The 17,371-nt window shown below is 45.7% G+C and overlaps 1 protein-coding gene and 1 long non-coding RNA gene across 3 annotated transcripts in view; one reads left to right on the forward strand and one right to left on the reverse strand.

Annotated features, from left to right (window-relative positions):
* The window catches only part of LOC141164571 (uncharacterized), a 139,837-nt gene that overhangs the window by 108,184 nt on the left and 14,282 nt on the right, over positions 1–17,371 (forward strand). The window lies entirely within an intron of this gene.
* FERRY3 (FERRY endosomal RAB5 effector complex subunit 3) overlaps positions 1,945–17,371 on the reverse strand; it is a 102,356-nt gene continuing 86,929 nt past the window's right edge. The window contains exons 12-14 of one of the 2 annotated variants that reach the window (XM_073649961.1): positions 13,682–13,739; positions 11,999–12,066; positions 1,945–2,144 (exon numbers count right to left, since the gene is read on the reverse strand). In XM_073649961.1, coding sequence (XP_073506062.1) covers positions 2,085–2,144; positions 11,999–12,066; positions 13,682–13,739 — 186 coding nt within the window. In that variant the 3' untranslated portion in view covers positions 1,945–2,084. Of the gene's footprint in view, positions 2,145–10,804; positions 11,085–11,998; positions 12,067–13,681; positions 13,740–17,371 lie in introns of those variants that run through there. The other variant, XM_073649960.1, reaches the window with a different exon arrangement.

The following is a 17,371-nucleotide window of genomic DNA, read 5'->3' on the forward strand; positions in this document are numbered from 1 at the left end:
CGCTCCCCGGTCCTCACTAATACGATTCCGCTCCCCGCTCCTCACCAATACGATTCGCTGATTGGTCGCGTGCGGAGAGCGCGACCAATCAGTGATCTTGGCTCCAGATTTAAACACCGCTCTGCTGATTGGTCGCGGCCGCTGCCCGCGACCAATCACCGATTTGGGCGCCACATTTATATAGCGGCCGCGACCAATCAGTACAGCGGTGTTTAAATGTGGAGCCAAGATCGGTGATTGGTCGCGGCCGATATTTAAATTTGGCGCCCAAATCGGTGATTGGTCGCGGGCACCGCCAGCGACCAATCAGCGATTTTTAACACAAATGTCCGGACCTTTGTAACACCATGCGGATACTGTGGGGAAATCAGCGGCTAGGGTGTGAAGGGAGGACCGGGGAGCGGCGCTGCGGGTCGGGATACTTCTGCTGCGAGCGCCCGAGCATGTCCCGGGTTCTCGCAGCGGAAGTATCCGCACAGGCAGCGCCGCTGACATCCATGCGGCTAGGGTGTGAAGGGAGGACCGGGGAGCGGCGCTGACATCCAATTGGTCGCGGCCGCTATTTAAATGTGCCGCACAAATCGGTGATTGGTCGCGGTCTTGGCCCGCGACCAATCACTGATCTTGCGGCTAAAGTTAACCACTACTGTGCTGATTGGTCGCGGCCGATATTTAAATTTGGCGCCCAAATCGGTGATTGGTCGCGGGCAGCGTCCGCGACCAATCAGCACAGCGGTATTTAACTTTTGCGCTAAGATCAGTGACTGGTCGGGTCCGAAGACCGCGACCAATCATCGAATAGTCTTGGTGAGGACCGGGGAGCGGCGCTGCCTGTGCGGCTACTTCCGCTGCGAGAAGCCGGGACATGAGCGGGCGCTCGCAGCAGAAGTATCCCGACCTGCAGCGCCGCTCCCCGGTCCTCCCTTCCGCATGGATGTCAGCGACGCCGGCGGTCCTTCCGCTGCTACCGGCCGGGACATGAGCACCTCGCGGCGCTCATCTCCCGGCTGCAACGCCGCTGAGCTCCGTCCCGCAGATGAGCCGCTAACGGCCGCCATCTTTTTTCTGAAATCCCGCGGCGCTGATTGGCCGCTGCCGGACCAATGAGCGACGCGGGATTTCCTGGACAGACAGACAGACGGGATAAGACAATTATATAGTAGATATTTTATTGGTCCCCATAAGGGACTTGAACCTGCGATTGCTTGTACAATATACTGTGGTGCTGTAATACTGCAGTGTATTGTAAACCTATCACAGACTGGACTTCCAGCAATCATACGATTAATTTTTTTTCGACGGTCAACCACTTTATGCTTTATTTACATAAATCCAAAAAAAACCTTTAAAAGTGACCCCTGAACTATTTTAGCTAATATTTGTATTCCCCATGAACTAACAATCCTGGAGCATCTTTCCTTAAAACTCTGTGTTTTACCATTCCTCTGTTATTCCTGTTAGAAAAGTCGACATTTGGCTATTGACTTTCTCTTTATCAAAGGGGGCGTGTCCCTGAACTGTCACTTTCAGCACTGATTGGACAGAGTCAGAGTGTGCACGGACACGCCCCCTTCAGTTGTCATGCAGATGTCAATTAATGTATACATTAACAGGAGGTATAACAGAGGAACGGAACGACGTAGAACGAAAAGAAAAAATGCTCCAGAATAGTTCCATTATTAGGAATGCAATTATTTGTTAAAACAAACATGTTCGGAATGCTGACAAATCTCCTTTAAGTCAAAATTTCACATATCTTAAGGAATAGCACAGTCTCTAGGGCAGGAATTTCAGTGGCACTGACTCAGTAAGGGCTAGGTTAGTTTTCATTGTAAGGGATACCCCACTATTTTTTTTTTTAGTGTTAGCTTTACCCATAATGCAATGCAGGCATCAAGATTCTCTCCGGGTCTGGATGTCGTGGGTAGTATGAGATATGATGAGAATGTATTTCCCGGGGGTAACGCCAGGGCACTTGCTCCTTGCTGTCTGAATTGTCATGTAAAGCCGCCATTCAGAGCTCCTGTCTGTGCCACATTCATCTAGTCAGAGTAATGTCCTTAATCTGTCACATTTTGGTCAATCTACCAAACACTGCAGCCAATCAGAACACCCGGTGGTAGATTAGCGAACAATCGGGGCTCCTGAAAAGGAAGGCGAATAATTCAGCTTTCAGAGGAAAATCAGCAGGGGAGCGCGGCACAAGAAGAAAATTTACATTTTTTTTTTTTTACATAGTCCCTTTCACTTTTTTTTCTGCTTCTTATAATGTGTCCGATTAATCCGTGAATGGTGGAGTTTAGATCATTGACCACCGGGATATAGTCCATATTAATACAAATGACAACATCGGTCACTATTTCAGGACATTCTCACATTAATTTTTTTTTATTTTATTTTTTTAGATATACATTGATAAAATCCAACATCCATAAAGCAAGTTTTAGAAAATGTTGAAAGGGTTGTACAGCATGAGAAAAATAAGTTGTTTTTTTTCTGGAAACAGCGCCACATCTGTCCACAAGTTGGATGTGGTATTGCAGTTCAGCTATAATGAGGGTAAAGGGATTGACCAAGACTTTAATATTGATGGTCTATCCTTAGGGTGGTCAGACATTGATGACCTATTTAACGGATAGGCCATCAATATTAAAGTCCCGGACAACCCCTTTAATAAAAGAAGTCAGAGGGGAACAAGGGGGAATCAAAACTGGAAGCTGATGGCCTAGTGCTTGTTTAGCCTTATTAGCTATCTCTCTGGACAAACCCACATATGACTGACGTCCAATACCGCCGATATGGGCAGGACCTTGGAGGCCTTAAAGAGTATACGTCGTTTAATCATCCCCCCCCCACCATAAATCAATAGTAGACGTGAAAATAAGCAACTTTGTAATATATCTTATTAGAGAAATGTATTTATTTTACTCACTTATATAGCGCCTTCACCGGGCTTTACACACATCGTCATCGCTGTCCCCATTGGGGCTCACAATCTAGAGAACCTGGAGGAAACCCACGCAAACATGGGGAGAACATACAAACAAAATTCACTTCTTTCTCCTCCTGGACTGATCTTTCATTCTCAATAATCTCAATTCACGGGTAAAATCTCTCTTCAGATTTTCCCATTATTGAAATAGGAGATGATAGTTGGTGCTCACAAGGTTCTATGGAAGGGGAGGAGCTACAGGCAGATACAGATATTCTAGGGAGGAGCTAGAGGCAGACACAGATATTCTAGGGGGAATCTAGAGGCAGACACAGACATTCTAGGGAGGAGCTAGAGGCAGACACAGACATTCTAGGGAGGAGCTAGAGGCAGACACAGACAATCTAGGGAGGAGCTAGAGGCAGACACAGAAATTCTAGGGAGGAGCTAGAGGCAGACACAGAAATTCTAGGGAGGAGCTAGAGGAACACACAGACATTCTAGGGAGGAGCTAGAAGCAGACGCAGACATTCTAGGGAGGAGCTAGAGGCAGACACAGACATTCTAGAGAGGAGGTAGAAGCAGACACAGACATTCTAGGGAGGAGCTAGAAGCAGACACAGACATTCTAGGGAGGAGCTAGAGGCAGACACAGACATTCTAGAGAGGAGGTAGAGGCAGATACAGACATTCTAGGGAGGAGCTAGAAGCAGACACAGACATTCTAGGGAGGAGCTAGAGGCAGACACAGACATTCTAGGGAGGAGCTAGAAGCAGACACAGACATTCTAGGGAGGAGCTAGAGGCAGACACAGACATTCTAGAGAGGAGGTAGAGGCAGACACAGACATTCTAGGGAGGAGCTAGAGGCAGACACAGACATTCTAGGGAGGAGCTAGAGGCCGAAAGACATTCTAGGGAGGAGCTAGAGGCAGACACAGACGTTCTAAGGAGGAGCTAGAGGCAAACAGACATTCTAGGGAGGAGCTAGAAGCAGGCACAGACATTTTAGGGGGGAGCAAGAGGCAGACACAGACATTCTAGAGAGGAGCTAGAGGAAGACAGATATTCAAGGGAAGAGCTAGAGGCAGACACATACATTCTAGGAAAAAGCTAGAGGCAGACAGACATTCTAGGAAGGAGCTAGAGGCAGACGAAATTCTAGGGAGGAGCTAGAGGCCGACACAGACATTCTACGAAGGAGCTAGAGGCAGACAGACATTCTAGGAAGGAGCTAGAGGCAGACAGAAATTCTAGGGAGGAGCTAGAGGCAGACACAGACATTCTACGAAGGAGCTAGAGGCAGATGTGGCGCCCCTGAGGGTTCGGTCGCCACAGAGGTACTGCACCTCACCCCGTGTGCTGTCTCCCTTTCTCTCAGGTAAGGAAGAAGTGCTGCACAGAACCCCAACACCTACATCCAACACTACACTACCCCAGGCCAGCAGGAGGGGCAAGACGCAATGTAGTTTTCTGCTGAGCCCTGACCCTGGCTGGGGTGGGGGGAACCCAAAGGTAGGGGGAACCAGTAGTGGGTGTGGGTGGAGGAAGTAGTTCATGGGAACACTCATACAGTAGATATATAAAAAGGTAGACATCTTAATATAAGTAGTTGTTGGAGTAGGGACAGTTCAGAGGAACAGTCTGGGAGCAGAGTCTCTGTAGGAGCTCTGCTCCACTACAAGGGCCCAGGACTGAGGCCCAGGAGGGGAGCAGGGAGTAAGCTCTGTTCTACAGAAGGGATCCTAGGGGGTACGGCGAGTGCAGGAGGCACCCGTACACCCCGAACCTGCCAAGTGTCAGGAGGATCTAGGCAGCAAGAAGGGGACCGGCCCCTGGCCCAGTAGTGCAGCTTCAGGCCTCGGCTGGAAAAACTGGAGGCTTCTGACTTCTATAGCCAGGACCCAAACTCCCACTTCAATCCAAGTAAGGTCAAGCTGGTCTGTGCAACTCCGACGGACAGGGGAGACCTAGCAGCACCCGAACAGGATTCACAGTGGGAAGTGCAGGGCAGGAGGGAGTAAGACCCAGCGTGAAGTCGGTCTAGAGAGGTACATAAGAAAGTGGGGTTCCGCCAGGTAAACCCGAACTGCCTGAGGAAGGACTGAACCCCTGCCCGGTGAACGCAGTGCGACACGGGAGGCTTGCACCAGTACAGTGCACCTGTGACTGTCTAAGAACTGTGAGTAAATCTTGGATGACAGCACTGAGCTGCCTCCGCTCCTTTATTTCGCCGATGCCATTTCCCTCCCTGCACTACAACGTCCAGCGCACCTCCATTCATCTACACTGCCCTGAGGCCTGCTCCACCTGTGGGGAGCCATTCCATCACAAGCTGCCCTACCATCTGCCTCAGAGGACTGTTGCAGCGCTGGTGATCCTCACCAGACACCACAAGTGGCGTCACGAAAAATCCCAAAAACCCCATATAAAAGCATTCCCCCCATTTCACTGACCGCCCTGGGTCACGGACCGGGCCAGCCACCGTGATATCCCCTGCAAGCAGCCAGAGGCCCGGCTGCAAAGTACCCCACGGCCCTGGGGGCGAGTCACAGACACAGAAATTCTAGGGAGGAGCTAGAGGCAGACACAGACATTCTAAAGAGGAGCTAGATACGGACAAAGACATTCTAGGGAGTAGCTAGAGGCAGACACAGACATTCTAGGAAGGAGCTAGCGGCAGACACAGACATTCTAGGGAGGAGCTAGAGGCGGACAAAGACATTCTAGGGAACAGCTAGAGGCAGACATAAATTCAAGGAAGGAGCTAGAGGCGGACAGAAATTCAAGGAAGGAGCTAGAGGCAGACACAGACATTCTAGGAAGGAGCTAGAGGAAGACAAACATTCTAAGGAGGAGCTAGAGGCAGACACAGACATTCTAGAGAAGAGCTGGAGGAAGACACAGATTCTAGGAAGAAGCTACAGGCAGACACAGATTCTAGGGAGAAGCTAGAGGTGGACATAGACATTCTAGGGAGGAGCTAGAGGCGGTCACAGACATTCTAAGGAGGAGCTAGAGGCAGACACAGACATTCTAGGGAGGAGCTAGGGGCAGACAAACATTCTAAGGAGGAGCTAGAGGCAGACACAGACATTCTAGGAAGGAGCTAGAGGCAGACACAGACAATCTAGAGAAGAGCTGGAGGAAGACCCAGATACTAGGAAGGAGCTACAGGCAGACACAGACATTCTAGGGAGGAGCTAGAGGCAGACACAGATTCTAGGGAGGAGCTAGAGGCGGACATAGACATTCTAGGGAGGAGCTAGAGGCAGAAACAGACATTCTAGGGAGGAGCTAGAGGCAGACACAGACATTCTAGGGAAGAGCTAGAGGCAGACACAGACATTCTAGGGAGGAGCTAGAGTCGGACACAGACATTCCAGGGAGGATCTAGAGGCAGACAGACACTGAAAGGAGAGCTAGAGGCAGACAGACATTCTAGGGAGGAGCTAGAGGCAAACAGACATTCTAGGGAGGAGCTAGAGGCAGACACAGACATTCTAGAGAGGAGCTAGAGGAAGACACAGATTCTAGGAAAGAGCTACAGGCAGACACAGACATTCTAGGGAGGAGCTAGATGCAGACACAGATTCTAGGGAGGAGCTAGAGGCAGACAGACATTCTAGGGAGGAGCTAGAGGCGGACACAGACATTCTAGGAAGGAGCTAGATGCAGACACAGACAATCTAGGGAGGAGCTAGAGGAAGACAGACATTCAAGGGAAGAGGTAGAGGCGGACACAGACATTCTAGGAAGGAGCTACAGGCAGACACAGACATTCTAGGGAGGAGCTAGAGGAAGACAGACATTCAAGGGAAGAGCTAGAGGCAGACAGACATTCTGAGAAGGAGCTAGAGGCAGACATAAATTCTAGGGAGAAGCTAGAGGCAGACATAAATTCTAGGGAGAAGCTAGAGGCAGACTCAGACATTCTAGGAAGGAGCTAGAGGTCGACAGACATTCTAGGGAGGAGCTAGAGGCGGTCACAGACATTCTAAGGAGGAGCTAGAGGTGGACACAGACATTCTAGGAAGGAGCTAGAGGCAGACATTCTAGGGAGGAGCTAGAGGCAGACATTCTAGAGAGGAGCTAGAGGAAGACAGACATTCAAGGGAAGAGGTAGAGGCGGACACAGACATTCTAGGAAGGAGCTACAGGCAGACAGACATTCTAGGGAGGAGCTAGCGGCAGACACAGATTCTAGGGAAGAGCTAGAGTTAGACACAGACATTCTAGGGAGGAGCTAGAGAAGGACACAGACATTCTAAGGAGGAGGAGAGGCGGACACAGACATTCTAGGTGAGGAGCTAAAGGTCGATAGACATTCTAGGGAGGAGCTAGAGGCGGACACAGACATTCTAGGAAGGAGCTACAGGCAGACACAGACATTCTAGGGAGGAGCTAGTGGCATACACAGATTCTAGGGAGGAGCTAGAGGCAGACACAGACATTCTAGGGAGGAGCTAGAGGCAGACACAGACATTCTAGGGAGGAGCTAGAGGCAGACACAGACATTCTAGGGAGAAGCTAGAGGCAGACACAGACATTCTAGGAAGGAGCTAGAGGCAGACACAGACATTCTAGGGAGGAGCTAGAGGCGGACACAGACATTCTAAGTAGGAGGAGAGGCGGACACAGACATTCTAGGGAGGAGCTAGAGGTCGACAGACATTCTAGGGAGGAGCTAGAGGCATACACAGACATTCTAAGGAGGAGCTAGAGGCGGACACAGACATTCTAGCGAGGAGCTAGAGGCAAACAGACATTCTAGGGAGGAGCTTGGGGCAGACACAGACATTCTAAGGAGAAGCTAGAGGCAGACACAGACATTCTAGGGAGGAGCTAGAGGCAGACACAGACATTTTAGGGAAGAGCTACAGGCAGACACAGACATTCTAGGGAGGAGCTAGCGGCAGACACAGACATTCTAGGGAGGAGCTAGAGTCAGACAGACATTCAAGGGAAGAGCTAGAGGCAGACAGACATTCTAAGGAGGAGCTAGAGGCAGACACAGACATTCTAAGGAGAAGCTAGAGGCAGACACAGACATTCTAGGGAGGAGCTAGAGGCAGACACAGACATTTTAGGGAAGAGCTACAGGCAGACACAGACATTCTAGGGAGGAGCTAGCGGCAGACACAGACATTCTAGGGAGGAGCTAGAGTCAGGCAGACATTCAAGGGAAGAGCTAGAGGCAGACAGACATTGTAGGAAGGAGCTAGAGGCAGACACAAACATTCTAGGGAGGAGCAAGAGGCAAACACAGACATTTTAGGGAGGAGCTAGAGGCAGACACAGACATTCTAGCAAAGTGCTAGAGGCGGACACAGACATTCTAGGGAAGAGCTAGAGGCAGACACAGACATTCAAGGGAAGAGCTAGAGACAGACAGATATTCTAGGAAGGAGCTAGAGGCAGACAAATTCTAGGGAGGAGCTACAGGCAGACACAGACATTCTAGGAAGGAGCTAGAGGCGAACACAGACATTCTAAGGAGGAGCTAGAGGCGGACACAGACATTCTAGGGTGGAGCTAGAGGTCGACAGACATTCTAGGGAGGAGCTAGAGGCAGACACAAACATTCTAAGGAGGAGCTAGAGGAGGACACAGACATTCTAGGGAGGAGCTAGAGGCAAACAGACATTCTAGGGAGGAGCTAGAGGCAAACAGACATTCTGCTGCAAGTTCTTTTGAAACAACATTTACCGTTATCCATAGAACGTTATAAGAACCAAATGTCATCTCTTATCTCAGTAAGGATCTGATCAGTTTAGATTGTTATTTCTGCAAAGATCAGAAAAAAATAATCTAATGTTTTTTTCTCCCAAAACATCGTTCCTCTCGTTTATGGGTTCTGTCTTGTGTTGTAGGTGAACTTCATGCTCTCTCTTGATGGCTGATCTATCTCTGCCACAAATGTGCCCCCATAACAGTGACAGTCACACATTACCCCTTTGAAGTTGCAGCCACACAGTACCCCATAGTAGTCCCCCCAGCCACAGTATCCCCCACACAGTACCCCCTAGTAGTCTCACAGCTGTAGTGTCCCCCATAACATTTCCAGCCAGAAAATGCCACTGGACGCCACACAGAACAGCTTTGCACATCTGTACTGCAGTAGGAGTTTTTTTTGGACTTGACAAATTATCAGATTATCTGCACTATTGGATAAGGGATCAATATAATTTAAGTGAGATAAATAAATAAAAATATTTTTTTTAATAAAGGTATTGAATTTGCATATAAAAACAAATATCTCCTTTTCTATTTTTACTGAAAAGATTTAATTAGCAAAAAAAAAAAATTAAAACATTTTTCTTTCAAATTTTTTAAAAAATTTCCCTTAATTTTTTTTCTTAAAAAAAAATCAGAAATGAAGATCCTGACTAGAAAGAAACTCCAAAGCTAATTATGTAGATGAAAGGGGCCATATACCCCCCCCCCCCCATCCTCGTATATTATCTTCCACCCCATGAAATCATTTCCTCTGTGACAGCGGGGCGTCCTATAGTCCTCTCTATAAATATTCTGCAGGGGAGTCGATTCAGCCCCCGGTCACTAAAGCCGTATATCACAGTCGGATATAAATGCCTCTGGTTGAAGGGACCGTTTTTAGCATCCCATAATTCTTATTTACCCACAGAACCAAGATTGCAACAGTGCCGGCAAATTTAATGAAAATATCAATTTCACTTCCTTAAATACATCGTCTAAAATAAAAAAAACAACATAATTCTGAAGATAAAGATAGTAGGAAATGGCACTACGTGTGACGTGTGGACATTTCCTGTCTTATCCGTCCACTTCTATAGTAATATTCCAGGGGTCCCGAGGGTCTTAGAGAACGGGTGGGGGGCAAAAACCCACAGCGAAAACTGATCGGCTTGAAACGTAGATGAAAATCTACAGCAACGAAATTCGAAACAAAATTCGTGCAATTTTAAATGCTCACTGAATAGAACAAGTGAATATAAGAAACTTTGTAATATATCTTATCAGAGAAACATTCTTCTTTCTCCACTTATGAGCCACTTCTTCCTCTCCTTGAATTCATCCATCGCTCTGAAAAACAGATTAAAGGGGTATTTCCAATCTTCATAGATGGCTATTGTTGGATAGAGCTTGTAAAAGCAAGCACTTTTGCAATTTACTGCTTGTTAAAATTTGCAACCGTTCTTGAGATATTTACGCTTTTCTTTTATTTATAAGCTCGTTACCTAGGAGACCGACCACCGCGGCTGTCTAGCTTGTAAGCTCTAAGCTGAGGCTGACTGTGATTAGAAGGTAACAGTACGCTCCGGGGATCCCGGCCAGCTTCAAAACAGTGCTGACAAGCTCAATAGAAAAGAGTTTGTAAGCGCTGCGAATGTTTAATTATCTAGCAGCGGTGGTCGGTCTCAAAGGAAATGAGCTGTAAATAAAAGAAAGAGTGTTAATATTTTAAAAACGGCTGAAAAGTTTAACAAAAAGTAAATTGTAAAAATGCTTGTATTTAAAAGCACTATCCGGACAGTACCCATTTACAAAGATGGAAATAACCCCTTTAAATCCATTGTAGTTAATATAGGACAGATTGCAAGTTCACTGAGGGCTCAGAATTCAGCTACTTGTTGAAATTTAGGGAGTTCAGATGAGGCTCAGACATACACAGATCATGATTCAGCTTTCTAGTAAGTGTTTTAGCTCACTTCAGTGCTGGATTCACATCTACACTGCTGGATTCACATCTACACTGCTCAGTACTGCTGTATAATGTCCTCTATGTTGTTTTTTGCTGAACATGTGCTATCCCTGGCTTTCTTACGCCATCATCCTGATCTATAGGGCAGAAAAGAAGAATGACAACCAGTAATAATACAGAATCCGCCATTATACTGGAATGTTTATTAGGGCGTTATATCATCATACACATGTGACCACACTGTGCCTGTGGCCCGTGGTCCTGGATCACTCTGCCCCCCTAATACTCCACATCCTGGATGGCGGCAATGTCAATACTACAATATGGCCACTTTCGGGTGGGCTTTATGATTTCTTAGGCGTCTTGTCTGCGGCCTCAGCGTTTGGACGTCAGGGTGAGCGTGGACGATACTCTGAAGATCTGTGGGAGCATGTTGCTCAGCTGGTAGAACATTTCTTCTGAGATGTTCTGACAATATAGAAACAAACAAAAGGGTCTTAAAGGGATTTTCTGAAATCGGAAAATAATACAAAATGTGCTTTACTCACCCTCCCCGGGTCCGACTCTGAGTCTCCGTCACTGCTCTCAGTGTTTGCTATTGTCTGCAGGGCTGATGTCTCATCGACAGGACTGCAGTCAATCAATGGGCTGTGCATACTCAGGCAGAGCCACTAAGCTCACCGACTGTCTGCAGCGCTGTTGACGTGATAGCTGCGAGCAGCGTTTTTTTTTTAATTATTTTTAATATTTTATTATTAAGTGGAAGCCCCCTTTAAGGGGTTATCATTTAAAATATTAAAAATATCAAATAACTATTTTTTTAATGACACCTTTCTGAGGATGGGGGGGTCTGACAACACAGAATTTTAAGAAAGGGTTAAAGCCCCCCCCCATCCACTCTGTAAGAATACGTGTCATTGTGTCACACGGCCCAGAATGACTCTTCCTGTTAATATAGATGATCCCACCAGACAAAGGAGCGGCGGCCGCTCTGAGCAAGGGGGGTTTTTCCTTTTCATCTTCGTCACTGTGTCGCCGGCTAAAAACTTTTATGACCGTCGTGGGAACAGATAGGACCGGTGTCCCGCCGAGGCCAAATGCCTGGAAGATGGCTGCCCATGTGGCCGTTGCTTGGTACTGCATGCCTAAAAATGGGGTTGAGCTGCAGTACCATGCACAACCATAATAACACAGGTGGCGCTGATTATGGGGTCAGACCTGCACTGATCATACAGTTTCGGTGGCAGCGTAGAAACTTTTCAAAATACTGGGAATTTTTCCAGATCTGATGCATCTAGAAGGGTCTTCAGTCCACATATCTCTAAGAGTAAGCAGAGCCTGAGGGGACGTACTGATGATTTTTTGGATTGGTCGTAACTTACCTGAGGCACAAGAAATTGCACAGTTCTCGAAACGCCTCCATCCCAGGAGACCATTTCCATCATGAAACCTACAAAACAAATCACTGATATTACGTAACATATGGGAGATAGTGGCCCCCGGCTTCTGGTCTCTATACCTGGCCCCAACATGCAAGGTGTAACAGGGCCCCTCATGGAACATTCATACCCCTGGTGTCTTCTTATACGGAAGAGGGGCTATTGTGCCCCCATAAAACTTGTACCTCTGCAAGTCTGATCCCCCCCGGTGACATATATATTAAGATGGACCTAATATGAACTTCTAGGACCCACTATAACCAGCAAGGGAACAAATGATTATCCCTCCCCGAGCCCTTTTCTTCAGCCCAGTATATATGTTATGCATTGTTATATTTTTTTTTATTACTATTTTGTAATTATTGCATTACCCTAATATTAGCCCTAGTCTTAGTCCTAACCCTAGGCTTAGCCCTAACCCTAGTCCTAACCCTAGTCATAGCCCTAACCCTAGTCATAGCCCTAACCCTAGTCATAGCCCTAACCCTAGTCATAGCCGTAAGTATAGTCTTAGTCCTAACCCTAGTCTTAGCCATAACCCTAGTCTTAGCCATAACCCTAGTCCTAGCCCTAACCTTAGTCCTAGCCGTAACCCTACACTTAGCCTTAACCTCAATCTTAGCCCTAACCCTCGTCTTAGCCCTAACCTTAGTCTTAGCCTTAATCTTAGTCATAGCTCTAACCATAGTCTTAACCCAAACCCTAGTCCTAGCCCTAACCCTAGCCTTAACCTTAGTCCTAGCTGTGGTCCTAGTCTTAACCTTAGTCTTAGCCCTAACCCTAGTCTTCACTCTAACGATAGTCTTAGCCCTAACCATAGTCTTAGCCCTAACCCTAGCCTTAAGTAGTCCTAGCCCTAACCCTAGTCATAGCTCTAACCCTAGACCTAGCACTAACTGTACTCCTAACTCTAACGCTAGTCCAATCCCTACCCTATTCCTTGCCCTAACCCTAGTTCTCACTCTAAACCTAGTCCTAGCCCTAACCCTAGCTCTAAACATTGTCCTAGCTCTAACCCTAGTTCTAGCCCTAACCCTCTTCATGGCTCTAACCCTAGTATTAGCCCTAACCCTAGTGCTAGTAAGGGTTAGAAAAAGTTAGTAAAACCTTTTCTACAGTGAGCAAAATTTCGGGACAGCTCTCCCAGCAAGGCATGGTTATCATTACAGCTGCTATCAGCCAGCCTGAGTGCAAACTCTTCCCGTAATTCCCTTGCTACACATATAAGCAGACGTGGCATCCAGGAGACAGGTGAAGCAGGGTTATAATGCCGGTCAATCCATTTCCTCACCCCACAAAAATGGCTCAACATTTTTAATTGTACATATATTAAAAAGATATATCTTAGTCCGGGGTTACAGTGCTCGGGACGTTATGTCGGCCTCATTTGACCTGTACATACGCAGAGACATCATACGTGACGTCCACAGGAAGGCTGGAGGAGCCAGGATCCCACTGCTGACCGCGCCGCTTACGTGAGGTTAATGAGACACATTTTAAGGAAACCTTTCCAATTCTCCACTCCATAAAATAAGTCTGGATTGGGAACGGGAACAATGGGATCCTGAGACGTGTTTACTATGGGGTCGCAACGTAAAAAAAAAAAAAATTCACACGTTGTGTTACCTTTCACACACTTGAACACCAGCTCGGCTCTCTTCAGGCACCACGGTATAGTCATTTCCTAAATAGACAGAAGAAATGCCGTCAGGAAGCGCTCATTATTATTATTAGGTGATGGGGCGGCGGCTGCGGACGTGAGCTTGTGCAGGTGACTCCTTTATTCTAAAAATATAGGGACATTCATATAGAGCGAAAATCCCGCAAATTACCCAGTGCAAGGATTTATTAACCCTTATCCTCTATAGGACCAAGTGCTGTGAATGTAAAAGGTTTAACGCTGCTGCAATCTCTATTGGACCCGGCGATCTAGTGATCGTCAGATCTTCTCTGGTGATCGTGTGATCGTCAGCAGTACCGTGGCATGGCGTAGACCCAGATGAGCTCTGCTAATGTCTAAGCTCAAAGTCAGGGGGGGGCTCCTATGGATGCACCGGTTAAAAAGCGAAAAAAAAAAATAAATATAATAAAATATAAATAATAAAAATAAATAATAAAACAAAAATGAAAAGTAAACTAAAATAATAATAAATATAAATAATAAAACTAATGAAAACTAAAAGTAAACTAAAATAATAATAAATATAAAACAATATAAATAATAAAACTAATGAAAACTAAAATTAAACTAAAATAATAATAAATATAATACAATATAAACAATAAAAATAAAATAATAAAACTAATGAAAACTAAAAGTAAACTAAAATAATAATAAATATAATACAACATAAATAATAAAAATAAATAATAAAACTAATGAAAACTAGAAGTAAACTAAAATAATAATAAATATAAAACAATATAAATAATAAAACTAATGAAAACTAAAAGTAAACTAAGATAATAATAAATATAATACAATATAAACAATAAAAATAAAATAATTAATAAAACTAATGAAAACTAAAAGTAAACTAAAATAATAATAAATATAATACAACATAAATAATAAAAATAAATAATAAAACTAATGAAAACTAAAAGTAAACTAAAATAATAATAAATATAATACAACATAAATAATAAAAATAATAATAAAATAAAAATTGTAGAAATGCTACCCAAAGGGATTTTATATGAATGTATTATGTTAAAAATATATATAAATAAATAAAATGTAATACAAATAAATACAAATAATATAAAAACTAAACTAAAATAAATAATAATAATAAAAAAATTATATAGTGATGCTTCCCCCAGGTATTTTATATGATCTCATGGGGGACATACTACATTTAAAAAAATTAAAAAAATGTAATACAAAAAAAAGTAAAAACTAAAAAAAATAACCTCCTTTATACAGTGTAAGCCCACACATAGCCTCCTATGTACAGCATGAGCACCCACATAGCCTCCTATGTACAGCATGAGCCCCCACATAGCCTCCTATATACTGTATGAGCCCCCACATAGCCTCTTATATACAGTATGAGCCCCCACATAGCCTCTTATATAGTGCGCGCTCCCACGTAGCCCCCTATATACAGTGTGATCCCCCATGTAGCCCACTACATGCGAACATCCCATACACATATGAAAAAAATCCCCAAGACAACACGCACTCACCTCGCTCCTGTTCCCGCAGCGTTCTGCTCTGGTCTCCGGTGCACTGAATCTCTACACAGCTGACGCGATGAAGTGACATCATTGCGTCAGCTGGCTGGCACACGCTGATTTGTGGAAGAAGGAGCTGGTGGCTCTGTCCCCCACCAATGTATTCACCGCTATCTGCATCCCGAAGATGCGGATAGTGGGGACAGTGGGCAGCGGCCAGCAGGTGAAAGAATTGTGTGGCCCGTGGGCCACTGTTTCAGCCCTTCGGATGTCTTGGTCCACGGGATGGACTGGAACAGTCAGAGGGTCGGATGTGGCCCGTGGGCTGCAGTTTGCCCAGCTCTAGTCTATAGTGTTACTCTATGGCTCATCCAGACCTTCATCATCCAGTAGCGTTGTCCCCCTTTAATAACTATGAAATTACTTTGCTTACTCTGCCCTATTCCATACAACAAAGCTGAAAATTGACCTGTGGAAAACAGAAAAAGTCAGCCGATTGTGACTCCTCTAGTGGCCAGTGTAAAAAGTGGAATATTTCAAGATTTTTTTTAAAATGAGGATAGTGAAAAAAATCACCAGAAAATCACCTTTAAACCAATCTTCTGTCCCCATAAATCAATGGTTCATATCATTACATGTGGATGGTTGGAATATTAGTAACGAAATAACGAAAACGCCATGATGGGAATATCTTTAAAAAAATCTCCATTTTTGTTGAAAGTTGATATCTCTTTAAAAGCCAATTTTGGAGAAGCCCCGGAGGCAGAGACCCATAATTCTGATATTTTACAGTAGCCGGCGTTGTCGTATATTATCTGCCTACACGGAACACACTCTTACATTTCATGCTGTCAACAGCGGTGTAGGCGTCTGACAGTGGTTTCAGCCCTGTGTTTTAGATAATGATCACAAGCCATCTCCGAAAACTTAAAAAAAAAATCTCCTTTGTATTCTTTCTTCACATTCATGCGGCATCGGGGTTGTCATCTGTCAAGGTGAGTAAGTTCACAAGTAACTTTACTGACGATTACTTAAAGGGAGTTTGAGAAATGGACCCCCAAACTTTGCTTTTTTTCCCCCACATTATGAAGTTTACCGTACGGGGTTATTAATTTTATATGTTGATAAAATTGACTTTTATTTATTTTTCAACCCTAGTCTTAGCTCTAACCCTAGTCTTAGCCCTAACCCTAGTCTTAGCCCTATCCCTAGCCTTAGCCATAACCCTAGCCTTAGCCCCAACCCTAGCCTTAGCCCCAACCCTAGCCTTAGCCCCAACCCTAGTCTTAGCCCCAACCCTAGCCTTAGCCCCAACCCTAGCCTTAGCCCCAACCCTAGTCTTAGCCCCAACCCTAGTCTTAGCCCCAACCCTAGTCTTAGCCCCAACCCTAGTCTTAGCCCCAACCCTAGTCTTCGCCCTAACCATAGCCTTAGCCCTAACCCTAGCCCTAAACCTAGCCTTAGCCCTAAACCTAGCCTTAGCCCTAAACCTAGCCTTAGCCCCAACCCTAGCCTTAGCCCCAACCGTAGCCTTAGCCCCAACCCTAGCCTTAGCCCCAACCCTAGTCTTAGCCCCAACCCTAGTCTTAGCCCCAACCCTAGTCTTAGCCCCAACCCTAGTCTTAGCCCCAACCCTAGTCTTAGCCCCAACCCTAGTCTTAGCCCCAACCCTAGTCTTCGCCCTAACCATAGCCTTAGCCCTAACCATAGCCTTAGCCCTAACCATAGCCTTAGCCCTAACCCTAAACCTAGCCTTAGCCCTAAACCTAGCCTTGGCCCTAACCCTAGCGTTAGCCCGAACCCTAGTCTTAGCCCGAACCCTAGTCTTAGCCCGAACCCTAGCCTTAGCCCTAACCCAAGTTCCCAAATCTTTTGGTAGATGACAAAAGTTTATAGATTTTTTTTATATTATTAAACCTTTTTTTGTTTGTTTTTAACCCCTTCCCGACCCGTGTCACACCGTTTGTGACATGGAAAACAGTTCGTTCCCGACCCATGTCACAGCGTCTGTGACATGGAGGGAAAGACCCCCTGCAGCGCCTGCGAGCGGGGTCGCTCAGGTGTCACAGTTGCTACTGCAACTGGACATCCTGAAGTCGACCCCCCGGGGGGTGGATTAACCCCCCCGTGCCTGGG

This window comes from Phyllobates terribilis, unplaced genomic scaffold (assembly GCF_046119375.1).
Source record: "Phyllobates terribilis strain yellow unplaced genomic scaffold, ASM4611937v1 Scaffold_10__3_contigs__length_209671492, whole genome shotgun sequence".
Lineage (NCBI taxonomy): Eukaryota > Metazoa > Chordata > Amphibia > Anura > Dendrobatidae > Phyllobates > Phyllobates terribilis.